At 39.1% G+C, this 13,409-nt stretch overlaps 1 protein-coding gene across 3 annotated transcripts; it reads left to right on the top strand.

Moving 5' to 3' along the window:
- The first annotated feature begins 8,794 nt into the window (after positions 1–8,794).
- Positions 8,795–12,839, top strand: LOC148020034 (uncharacterized). Of its 3 annotated transcripts, none has more exons than XM_087700305.1 (6): positions 8,795–9,190; positions 9,311–9,711; positions 9,905–10,019; positions 10,533–10,647; positions 10,730–11,884; positions 11,983–12,839. In XM_087700305.1, exons 2-6 carry the CDS (start codon positions 9,528–9,530, stop codon positions 12,430–12,432), a joined length of 2,019 nt encoding a protein of 672 aa, XP_087556431.1. In that variant the 5' UTR covers positions 8,795–9,190; positions 9,311–9,527; the 3' UTR covers positions 12,433–12,839. The 3 variants fall into 3 exon arrangements, with proteins under 3 accessions (XP_087556431.1, XP_087556430.1, XP_087556433.1); XM_087700304.1 differs by having other exon boundaries at positions 8,795–9,179; XM_087700307.1 differs by having other exon boundaries at positions 8,796–9,179; positions 9,311–9,708; positions 11,983–12,838.
- Positions 12,840–13,409: the final 570 nt, after the last annotated feature.

The raw sequence follows: 13,409 nt of genomic DNA on the forward strand, positions 1-13,409 counted from the left end.
ATCTCGAGTACTAGGAGTAGCTGAAATAAAAAAAGGCATGCAATTGTTTTTGCTTGCTCCACATTCCTCTTACGCCTACATAGGCATTTCAGCTTGTCGATTCAGACACATCAGCCTAGCAGGTCTACAGCACAACAACAGTGCTCTAATACTGTTGGATCATAGCATTACAAAGATCTCCCTCTGTAATGATTGAAAGAAGCAATGCAGTGATTAAGTGTATGAGGGATCAAGATCAGATTAAGGGTGTATCAGAGATCAATGGTGTGGGCAAGCTGCTACATATAGCAAGGGTTAAAATTAGATTAGATATTGGCACCCCATATGAGTAAAGCAGAGCTGACCTAGTTGTTTTGGAGGCCTAAAAGGCCAAATTTATGCCATTTTTAGGTGTCATTTTGGACGCAGAAAAATTACACTAACTTCAGCTTGATATGTACTTCCAGCTTGCCATAAAAATCTGTAGAAAAATTGCATGAAAAATGGTCAATTTTAGACTTGTGTTTTGATGCATTTTGGGTCATACGAATATCGTGTGGGATCCGATTTGGATGTTTCTTGTTGGGAGCTGATTGTATGACATGTTGGCATCATGCATGGATGCATATGATAGTTTTTGGACACATTTATGATAGTCATATTGCTGGAAGCTATTTTTACATGCATTTTTGGGCCATTTTTTATGCTTTTTGGTCTCGGATTCGACCATTGATGTTCCAAACTGGGGCATGCTGCTAAATATCATTTGTGGACAATTTGTATTACTGGTTTTTCTACATTTGCAGCAGCCATAATGTCTGACACGGCACAGATCACTCAGATTGTGGGAGACAAATTGACCAAAGACAACTATAGTGTTTGGTCTTACAGGGTGGAGAATTTTTTTATGGGTAGAGGTCTATGGGACCTCATAACAAGTGATGATGAATGTCCAGAAGTTCCTAAACATCCAACTAAAGAGCAAAAGAAAGCGTACAAGGATTGGACAGGAAAGAACAGGAAGGTTTTGCATTGGATCTCCATATGTATTTCAGAAGCCTTGATTCCTCATATAAAAAAGGCAAGTACTTGTAAGGAGGCATGAAAAATCAAAGGAAAAATGTATGGAACATATACAGAGGCTCATAAGATACAAATCAAGTAGAGATCACATGGTGCATGGAGAGGCAATCGTAGTATTAGTGACTATGTAGCAGAAATCAAGCAAATTGTAGAAGACCTTGCATCTATTAATGCACCTGTTGATGATGATGATTTAGTGTCAGTGACACTAAATGCACTTGGATCAGAGCCTTCAAATATTTGGATACCTCTATTTCGGTTTATGAGGAACCCATTGGTTAGTTTTAGATAAGTAAAAAACATTGCCCAAACACAAGGATGCTGAACTTCCCATCCATCCAATTGGGAAACCTAGACTTGATAGTCATGCATAAGGGCCATGTCTACTAAGAATGTCAAGCTCAATGGCAAGGCATGCACCATAAGTAAGCTTATCTCATAGAGGAATTGAGAATCACATGCCTTTTTGGTTTGAAATTGGCCATTGAAAGGAAGAAGCCTTTACTCACAAATCAAGATTGTGGAAGGATTGCATTTGCATGGTAGGTCTATATGAACCATTTTGAAACTATTCTCCAATAGGGGGTTTCCCCATGAGGAAGGAGAACAAAGTGTTGAAAGTTAGAGTAGTATTGCGTTAGCTTGGGTAATGAGAAAGCCAAAGTCACTTTTAGGACCCATTCACCTTATTACACCTTTCCACTACTTATAGCATTGTGTGTAGCAAGATCCTGTCATGTGCAACTATTTCTTGACCTAAGCTGACCCACACTAGAATAGTAAGTAGCATGCAAGTAGTTGAGATCCATCCTATCATCTAAGCACTGCTACTTCCTAATGCCATCCTACCCCTTCTTGCAATTATGGAGGGAAATTGGATGAAGATGTTTGCATGTAAGAGTGTATGGTGGAGAGTTGTGTGGCTCCCTCCATTATTCACCCTAACAAGCAGGTCATCCGGTGCTTTTGCTAGGTGGCAACAAATGGAGAGCCCCACTTAACCCCCTTCCTAAAACTCTTAACTACCTTTACCACCATGTCCTCCCCTAAAGATAATGTTGTATGGGATTGTTTATTGGTAGTATTCTTTTAGAAACACATGTTTTGTCATCTAACATGGTTTTCTCTCGACGTGTTGGAATGGGATTTTGAGAATATGAGAGCCCTACCCATCGTTTTTCCTCAAAATGTTGGAATGGAATTTTGAGAATATGAGAGCCTTGACCATGAAAAATATATGGTGAACTCTATAGGACCTTTTACTATCAATTTTTTTGCAATTTTCATACAAACTACAATTTACATTTCTTGCAACAATGTGCTAGGTTCCATAAAATAGTGAAAGTTTGGACAAAAGATGAGGAGGTCATGCTAACCAAGCTCATGGGCACAAATAAAAAACTAATGGTGCAATGCAATTGAAAATTTTTCCCAAATCCTGTAGCAATTAATTGCTATGATGATGAAGAAAGTGTATGTTCCTTTACAAAATTCCATGCATAGGTGAAAACTAAAGCTAGAAATGATCCACTTGTCAAAATAAAATAGAAGTATATAGCAACTCATCAAAAGAGCATTGTGAAATGTAGATAAGGGACTCTTTAAACAACTATCAGGGTTCATATGTAGTGAATGTAGTTGCATGTTTCATTCTAGCATTCAAATATGCTAGGGCTTAAGCAAATGCTTTCATATTGGGATTCTTATTTCAAAGCTCTTTGTGCACTCTATGGTTTCAATGAAAGTATTGCATACATTTACAAAAAGCATTATTGACATGCATCAACCACTAAGTAAATGGTTTTCATCATGGGCTTGCAACTTTTATGGTTGAATACTATAGGAATGATATGATTATTTACCTTTGACTCATTGGTTCATAGTTTGTGCTTAATGCAACAATGATGATGTGGTAACTCACTCTCAAGTCATTTGTTCATAAGTTGTACTTAGTGCAACAATCAGTAGGATGATTCATCATATCTCTTGTGGTAACCCCTTTTGACCTTAAGTTTGTTTCACAATGAGCATTGTTGATTATCAATGTTGGAGGGAAACATGAAAGATTTCCAAGCTATCTACCTACTAGCAATCGTAAAAAAGGAGTTAGAAAATAAGGAAATAGTTCTACTAGCAATGTATTTCACATATATTAGAGCAATGAAATTCATTACTACCAAATGGGCATAATCACATTGAATTCCCTTGCAAGTCAAGGTCCACATGTTTATCATGTTGTGAATGACACAAACATTAAAACTTCTTTTGAGGCCTAAAACAAGGTCTAAATTTGGATCCATTAGAATGTTGTTGGATTCTGAACAAAGCTCAAACAAAATCTCTAATCTATGATATGCTAACTAGGTTCTTTTTCACAAATTTATGTCTAGAAAAACTATGGAATTCATTGTGCTTAGCTCATAGGTTGATACTATATTTGCAAGTTTAAAGCTCATGTATCAAGAAGATGGATGGGTGCTTTTTTTGTGACCATACTAGGAGCCAAACCATGGAGGTACCATTATATGGAATAAATTTCACACCATTTGTGCTTTTATGAAACACTTTCCATAAATAAGAGCTTACTTTCAAGGGCACTAATTTGAAATGCCAATATACCTAGATTCACATGAAATAAGAAAACAAGTTATTATTATGGATTCCCTAAACCTCATACTTTTCTAAGTCCCATATAAGAAAAAGTCAAGATGCAAGGATAAAACCATGTGGTTAATAGTACATAATAAGGCTTTTAACAAGTCAAGTAGATAATGCATCACCAATAATAATTTCTAAATGTGGAATAGACATATAATTTGTGCCTCTATAAATGCTAATGCCCTCCCCTTCCCATCACTTGCACTTCCATGCATGCAAAAGATTATTGACACGTCTTTTATTTGTAAGAAATACATCTAACATACCACAACAACTTTGCTTTATTTTCCTTTTCAAAGTCATGTCCTCATCACCTCAAGAACATAATCTCATTGGGTTCCCATGTTGAGATTATTGCTAGTCACATAGAAGTCACTACATCCCCTTGATCCTTTGCATAAGCAAAAGTACAAAGAAATGGAATGTTTTGTAGCCTTGATAGTTGTTAACATAGATGTTGGCGATAACTTAAACTTCTTATGAACTTAAAGGTGTATGTCACAAGGGATTAATATCAAGAGTTGGAGGAGTGGATAATAATGGTGAGTTATTACAATAACTTTGTGAGTAATTATAATAATTGCTTTATTAAGGTTAATTAATATAATCTAATGGACACATAAGCGTATCCTTCTACATACAACTATCTTCATAGGACCTTGCTAGGGTGATCCTATTCAAGCCTTTGTAGAAGAATGATCACATGGAGGGGGAGGGTGTAGATGAGCATGGAGGGCTAGCCATTGTTGCTAGATCTCATTAGTGAAAACAAAGCTAGGAAGGAAAGGTGGTGAAAGCATTATGTAGATAGTACCATTGATGGGGATGCAACACTCAAAAGAAATCTCCATTAGCACAAAAGATAAGAAGAAGATCAAAAGCTTGAGGCCAACCCATAGTTGATATCTAATATACTCATTGGATTAATCATGGAAAATATGGAAGAGAAGGTTGATGGATCTTCAAAGAAGGTTGTTCTAGATGCATAAAAGATATGTCCTAATATGCTCAAATTCAATACAAAAGTAGTGTTGGCTCTTCTTTAGAGGAAAACCTTCGAAGGCAATGGATGCAATAATGTGGTTTAACACCATTATGTAAAAAGTGAAAGAGTGATAGACTAGATTTATTATGGAGGCATGGGCTTTTTTGAAGTGCAATTAGACCACAAAGAGGTATACATTTTTAGGCTTTACTTGTTGTACATTATGCCTTGGCAACCAATGGAGACATGCAAAGATAATCTCAAGAAGTAATGCCCAAATTGGGTCAAAATCCTTGAGTTTATTGCATAATCTTCTTTGAGATATTGTAAAGGGGTTAGGAAGACCTCTCTACCACCTTTGGGGCAAGCTTCTTGAGGAAGTACTTATGCCTTCTCTTAGATACAAAAGGAAATAAGTTAGAGTACTTGGATGTTGATGTGCCTTACATGGGGGACTTACGTAAAAAGTCAAAATGGAGTAAGTTTGTAGGTGCATGCTACAATTGTGGAATGTGGGGCATTATTTTAGAGAATTCTCGATTGCTACAAAGGAAAGCGTGCCATTAAAACCATTTGCAACAAGCAAAGCTTTGTAGGTGGAAGTGATCAGTAGTAATAGGCAAGTGGGGAGCAAAGGAGTTGATCAACCATTAGAAGAATGATAAGGAAGAAGGTTAATGATTTTTTGTAAATTACAAAGGGAAAAACGTTCTAGTAAGGTTGTGGAGCTACATGCAAAAATTGATGCAAAATCTACATGTAGATGGTAACAATGCATGCATGCAATTACTATTGTTTCAAAGAAATATGGACATGATAAAGCTATCACGGGGAGAAGGATGCTTGCTCCTGTTACAACTTGTAGAAGTAATGTTTTGGATGCTCTCTATTGCCATCATGGTAATGCCATTCTACTTTGTCTACTATAGGACATGAAGTTTTCATTAAGAATAGGGAGACTATTAAAGGTTTAGATGCTCAAGTTTCCATTAAAAATAGGGAGATTATTAGAGGTTTAGGTGCCCATATTTTGTTGAGAGCTAAGGTTAACCTTGATAACAAGGCATGTAATAAACATTCCTTTTGTCTTCTTAAGGAAAAGTAGAACAAAGAAAACCTTGCAATTGTCAAGGATGCTTTGTTTCAAAGATGAAGAAAGGGCATGCCCTTGGTCCTAATGGATTCCCTTGGAATTTTATCTTAGATTTTGGAAGCCTATGGCATGGATCTACGCCATATGCCAAATAATTTTCATGCACTAGATTTCATGACAAGGTATGTGGAGAACGTTGTCATTAAATTGATTCCTACGAGTCAAGAGAGAATTAAACCTTACCATTGGAGGCCTCTCACTATGTTGAATATCCTCTATAAACTCATGGCCAAATTATTGGTCTAAGGATCAATTTTATTTACAACAAAATATGCACAAATACCAATATGGATTCATTCATGACACAAGGATTCGAGATGCTATTTTAATTGTCCTTCTTGGCATGGACTTTGCCTTGACCAGTGGAGCAAATAAAGCCTATGATACAAATAGGTAGAGACTTTATCATCGATGTGCTATAGTTCGTGGTTTTTTGGCTTTGGAGCCTTTTTATTGCAAGACAATTGAAGCTTTATTTTGTAGCGCTTTGAATATCATGTCTATAAACATATTTTTTATCAAGTCTTTTGACCTCGAGAGGTTGGTGAGGCTAGGATGCCTTCTAGCCCCTTTATTATTTGCTCTTATCACTCAACTTCTATCAAATTGAGTTGAAAGTACAACACAACATGATTAAGGGTCTTCCCTTACTTAATGCTAAAACCTTCTATCCTCTAATGTTTGGTGATGATAATGTGATTGCTTGATAATAGTTCTCTGTAGAATCTTCTTGGTGTTTATGCTGAGTTTGCTTATGTGTCTGACTCCCAAATTAGTACTCGTAAAATCAAAGTTCTTTTTCGGAGTTTGTTAGACACTCATGACTAGGTTGAGAGACTTGGTTTCAAGATTATTAGAAAGGTTCCCTTTTTAGATATCTAGGATGCCATATTGGGCTTGCAGTTAATATATGCAACAAATATTGACATGGTGTTATGAGAAATTTGATGCTAAATTGAAACATAAGCCTGGTCTTTGTTTTGGCATGGTTGGCTACTTGGTAACTCTTAAGGGAGTTGCTCACCCCAATGATGATTTTTGCAAGGTTTGTTTCCCTTTTCTCTAAAACATGTTGCACTTTGTTGAAAAATTGTTCAAAGGTGGTCTTTTGATAAGCATGTTATTTGGCATGCTGTACCTTGGAAGCAACTTACTTCATTACAAATAAGGGTGGAGTTGCTTTTGGGGATATCCATCAAAAGGTAGCTAGACTCATTTTAATCTCTTTAGATGGTGATAATGAGGCATTGGATTTGCTCAACCTTGCTTCTTGGTGGCAACTGGTTGAGTCTTGGTTGAAAGGATGTTCTTTTGGTGAAGGGCTTGAAAATTAAAACTGGTGTTTTTTGAGCTTCCTCATATGCTGATTAACACATGCAAATCTGTTTGTGATGAGGATTGCACTTGGTTAATGGAGGTTGACCATAAAGGAGATGGTTCTCTTGCCCAAGTCATTTGGTTACATACAATTATGTTTGAGAATGACTTTTCACCTATTTTAGATAATACCAAACTTCCTAATTCTTTGTTTAGCAAGGGTTGACAAATATAGTTTGTTGCTTAGAATGAAGCTAGATATATATTGATGAATGTCGATGAAGTATTCAATTAATTTGATCTTAATGTAGGATGAAGTTATGGTTGCTGAGAATTTTGAGCAAAAAGGAGTCTTGGCCCATCACCTTTTGAATTTCTAAGAAGAGTTATTTGCAATAATAGCAAGGGTAAATTGTTATGGCAATTGAAGAACAAGCGTGCTTGTGATATATTATTCTTGTAGGAGGTGGGCTTTGAAAACCAAAGAAAAATGGAACCTATAGGACCTAGAGGTACACTCAAAGTTTGGAAGAAGAGGTTCAAATATGTTTGAAAGTCTACAAAATTCTTTAGGTTCAATATCCTTCTTTGGAGAGTTCTATGTGAGAAGTTACATACCAAGGTTGTCTTCAAGAACTTTAAGAACATCTCTCTTTCGTGTATGTTTTGTCATAGGGAAGATGAAGACCTTGTCCACCTACTGTGGATTGCAAAGAATCGCAACAACTTCAGAGGAAGATTATGAAGCTCGTGAAAAAAGTTGGATTGCATTTTATTGTAATTTGGAAACATGTCATACTTGATGATAGAGGCAATTTGAAAGATGAATTCAGGAAAGTTTGAGATTTATTATATTAAGAGATTTAGACATTAGGAAAATTTGCACGTGTAGAAATGACCTTTTGTTTGGGAGAAGAAAGTATAGTCATTTTGTTTTGGCAGTTCTTGATGCCTAGACTGTGGAAGGGATTGTCACCATCTTCAAAAAGTTACTGAAGGCAAGCCAAACATATAAAGGATTTTACAAGCCTATGAAGAAGCTTTTGTAGAACCCCTTTGAATAATGCAACTATTTTTCACCAGTGTTTAATACCACTTTACAAAAGAGTGGTATGTGTGATATAACTTGTATGCTAGGGAAGTTGGAGAACAATAACCTCATGGTATAGTAGCCTAGCTTGATATCTTTAACTTTTGTTTCTAAAGTTATGTATTGATATTTTTTATATTTTCACACCTAAAGTTTGAGCTTAAAATAAAGAAGATATATGTTTTCTATGAAGAGAGATTAGGATGAAAGGAGTGGGTACTCGAGAAGTTCAAAGCTTAAAGCCTCACCCTGTCCACTACTAGGTAAGGGGCCCCACTCCTTGTAAGGAAGCCTACTAACCATGGCAGGCTTTTTAGGGGGAGTGCAGTCCAGCATCCATTTGTTTCAATTCAACCCAAGCAAACCCCTCCTCTTTAGTAGGTACTCTTACTCTTTGGCATGGTGTAACCCAACATGATATACTCTCTCTCTCTCTCTCTCTCTCTCTCATAAATACATACTCTATACTCTTGGCAAATTTTAACCTCCATATTAAATACCCTCCCCCCTTTTCCCCTCTCCCGTCTCTCCTCTCTCTCTCTCTCTCTCACCCCCCACCTCCCATGCAAACGCACCACCTCCTGCTGCTCCCTTTTCCCTCCTCCCTTGCAAATTTGCAACTTTCCAAGTTGTCAAGCCCTGCCTTCAAGGTAGCCCCCCAAAAAATTAACAGAAAGAAAGGAAGCCATGTTTAGTCCTTCTCCTTCTCCTTCTCCTTCTCCTTCTCCTTCTTCTGGTTGCCTTTCTTCTCTTTTCTCTTTCCTAGATCTGTGTTGTGTCTCTCCTTGTAACACGAGAAGTGCAAAAATGAGGGTGTGCTAGACTCATATCCTTCTTTTCTAGACGACAGCAGAAAGAAGGCTCATCGGTCAATCTTTTACATGTGGGCAGACATAGCTTTCCCCTCGTTACAGGTGAGCAGCAGGTACCATTGGATGAACTCTTACATGTGGGTTTGCCTCTGTTTTGCATCATATCAGTAGCATGTATTGGCCTTAAGCTGGATTATCAGGCATGTGGGTTACTTATCTTGATCCATTTTCAGGGTCAAGCATTTCAGTCTGGACAGAGGGGGTTGCAACGGGGGACATGCCTTTTTTTGACGTTGGTTTGGAATGGTATTCTTATTACCACATCGTAGGGTCTGAGAAGAAAGGCGCTTCAATGGCCGTTCCTTCCTGCCGGTGCCTCCTCATAAGGGGCCAGATGGTTGAAGATTGAAGAGACAGACAGGCCGTTGCCGGAAGCAATCGGAGGGAGCCATGTCCATAATGGAGCGCAGGCGCTCAAGGAGCTTGAGCAATAGTGCCATGACAATTGATGACACAGACGAAGACCTGGTCCTCTTCAATGAAATGCAGAAGCGTGAGCAAGAATGCATAAGCTCTGCGCACTATTCTGGTTCAGGCAGCCAGACCCATAATCATACATCCCCTGCACTTGGTAGTGCGTCTCGTCTTACCTTTTAACATCATCCTCCTGTCTTATGCAACAACTACTTGCTTCAGAATTATGCATCTGCTGTTACAATTTTTGTTTGAGAGTGCATTGTTTTATTGCTATTTCTCATTTTGCTGAAAGAAATAAGCAAGGCTTTAAAGGTCCACATTGTAAAATTTCGACTGCCTTGTGTATGCAGAAATCAGCATGCCCTCAAACCAACCTATGCAACGGAAATTGGGCTTACCGTTCAGCATGAGTAAGGGTGATGATGACATATTCTCTTCGGACTGGGACAAGAACGATTATGACTGGTACAAATCTTTATGCGATCTGTTCTGATCTCAATGTATAGTGCTTTTGCACCTCTTTTATGATTTGTATGATCACGATTTCCATCCCCAGGCCCGCATCCCTAGAGCAAGGGTCTCATTAGCTTAATGCCGTCCTGTAACCAGATTTTTAGTTTGAATGTTTATAGTCACAGGCATCTATCCACCTATAGAATTTTATCATCCGATCAAATGCAGAGGGTGATGCAGTGTGTGGTTTTTGAAAGTCTATTTTCCTTATGAAACCTCTAGTTGCAATTACATTATGTTGGGGGATAGTGTTTGGTCAGCATGGTGGATAGATATGCCAGGTTATCCAGCCTTGCATTCTGTGGAGAATGGTTTTACAATAATTCCGAAGACCATTAACTGCATGCTGTTTTGAGAGAGATGAATACACCAAGGTTATTTCTGAGGCCTACTAGTAGCAGCTGGTGTATTAAACTTCATTTTCGGGATTTACTTTCCGGATCATTTCAATTTTATTGTTGGCAGGCTTTTGACCCCTCCAACTACGCCACTTATACCAACTTTAGATCGTGAGCCTTCAAGCAATGGGCTCTCTATGGACATCCCATCTGCTGATAGACGCTCTGCCAGGTTATCCAAGGTGAGTGTTGCAAGCTGCACATAGCATGTTGATATGCATGTTTTGGATTTTGTCACTTTGCATGATGATCTGATATTTGCAGCTTGGAAGCTCAAAATCAGAGCCGCCTTCAAGATCTGACCCATCCACAAGGATTTCACGTGGACATTTGGGTTCACTGCAGTCATCATCGGTAGCCTCTCCAGGCCTCTCAACATCAACGTCAATGACCTCAAGGCGGCCTATGTCGACTAACGCTAATGGAGCTTCCCGGTCTTCTACAACAAGCTCAAATGCTGCTCGAAGGCTGTCAACTCCAAGTTCTGCAGCTTCACGACCATCTACTCCAGGTTTAAATCCAATTGCCAGACCATCAACCCCAAGTGCCAGCTCTGGGGCACCACGACTGTCGTCGCCGAATGTGAGCTCTTCAACAGTTCGTCCTTCAACACCTTCTGCTTCATCAGTTCATCCTTCAACACCACCTTCAACCATTCGTCCGTCAACACCTTCTGGACGTGCTTCAATCCCATCAACCACTCGCTCAGCAAGTTCATCTAGACCAAGTACACCTGTTAGAAGACCGGCCACACCAAGCCGTCAAAGTAACCCCCCAAATACATTTGCCAGATCGTCTTCTGTCAATAAATCTGGTTCCATGGTCACCAAAAGTGCAGCATCTTCCCGACCCAGCTCCCCAACTACCAGAGCTGTGCATCCTGCAGTTGTGCCAGGCTTCTCTCAGGAGCCGCCACCAAACCTTCGTACATCTATGCCAGCAAGATCAACTTCTAACTCAAGGGGTTCCTCTGTAGCATCAAGATCAGGAGGCCATACAACAGCCAGAACATCACAGCCTGAGTTGCATGACACAAGTTTGCAAACTAGACAGCAGTCAAGCTCACCACTTGTTGTCAGAGGCCGGCTCTCATCTAATTCACAAAATGGGGATAAAACTGTTCACATGAATGGGGATTGGGTGCATACTTCAATGTCAAGTGCCGCAAGCAGCAAAATGGTGGATAAAACAGCTAGAACAAGAAAGCCTATACTTTCTTTTCCAGAGGAGCATGGTTCCATGGCAACATCTCAGGTAAAACGGCCTGTGAAGTCAGTGTCAGTGCGAGATGCTAAGTCAACTCCTCTCCGAGATGTTAAATCAACTCCATCAAGAGATGTGAAATCAACAGTGCGGGAGTCTTCAGGATTTGGACGGAATTTGTCTAAGAAGTCTTTGGATATGGCATTGAGACACATGGTGAGTTGAGTTCTGTCTAAATTTCTTGTACACAAATTGAAAAGCAGTTTTATGGACTTGTCCCATTTTGTTCCTTACCAGTTTTCCTTGGTTTTCAGGATATTGGCAGAAGTACACCAGGTGGTTTTCAGTCCTTTATGTCGAATGTTTCAGCATCATCACTGTACAGTATCAAGTCCGCGAATGTCCGAGGTGCTTCAATTAGATGTATAGCAGATTCTCCTATGGCTACAAGCAGCAATGCAAGTTCAGAACATGGCATGAGCATTGTACTTGATCCGGAAGGCAGTGAAGTTGGGGATGAAGTTGCCAGTGAAAAAGGTAGCAAATCTTCTCAGGGAAGTCAACCAGATGCTTTGTTTTCTCTTTCCAATGACAAAAGGGTCACTTCCTGGCTTGGCAGTCCTGATTACAGGCATGATAATGGTGATGTAATGCACATTTTTGATCAGGGGATGGACATGCTATCTGGCACTGAGTCACCTCTTATCAGTCATCACCAAGACACTGTGGAGTGTGATACCTTCTCTTTAGAGTCCATGCAGTAATGGACGATCTCCTAGGTACTGTTTTGCCAGCCTCTTCTCATTTGTTAAGGAGCTTCATGGGCTAGTAGCATAATATCTACTTCCTGAGTGCTATGCACAAAGGTGCCCTCAAAGATGCTCCATTTGTGAAGGTAGTCAATGGTACCTGGTTCAAGGACCAATCTCAAATCTCTGCACATGGTTACAACATATGACAAAAATTACAGCTGTCAAAGGTTCTTCTGATTATTGACTGGAGATAGGGTTTTTGTGGTCATAAGTTGGACCACCTTTTAATAATTATTCAAAAGTCTCCTTTGACATCTCAATGGCATTGAAACATGGTTGATAGTTTGCTTGCCTCTGGATTGTAAAGTATGATCCTGTTATATTTTTAGAAACATTTCAAGGGTTTGGTAAATGTGATAGGATCTATTCTTTTGGGCAATCCAAATGCACTATCAGGTTGCATGTACAGTATTGCATGGTGGCAAGTTGATGCAGTTTGATCTAAATGCTTACCATGAATGTGCCCATTGGTTATATTCTAGCTGCATTAGCAATTTAAACAGTCCATACTTGCACATAGACACGAACCACATGTGTGGACTATGGATCTAGCTGTGATTGTTGAACCTTAGTAACTTTGAGAAGTGTAGACAGGTAACTGATTGTAACTCTGGGGAGGGCTTGAGAACTCATCATTAAAGGTGATGTGCCGAGTTAAAGTTTTGACACATGAAACAAGGGTGAGAGTGTGCTCGATCATTTCCCTAAAGCTTTGACAAGTGTAGACAAAAGCAATTGATTGTGAGGGTGAGGGGTTGAGTATTCATTGAAAGGGGAATTGTACCAAATTAAAGTTTTTTGACACATGAAACAAGGGTGCATGAGAGTGCTTGATCCTTTCCCTAAAGGAAGGCTTGGGGGTGTGTATATACGATTGAACTCCTAGGATTGAGATGGGGTGTTTGATTATGTGTTATTTTGTAAAAGAC

Source organism: Lygodium microphyllum, chromosome 19 (genome assembly GCF_053477565.2).
Source record: "Lygodium microphyllum isolate KBCC chromosome 19, Lygodium_microphyllum_v1.1.10, whole genome shotgun sequence".
In the NCBI taxonomy this organism is placed as follows: domain Eukaryota; kingdom Viridiplantae; phylum Streptophyta; class Polypodiopsida; order Schizaeales; family Lygodiaceae; genus Lygodium; species Lygodium microphyllum.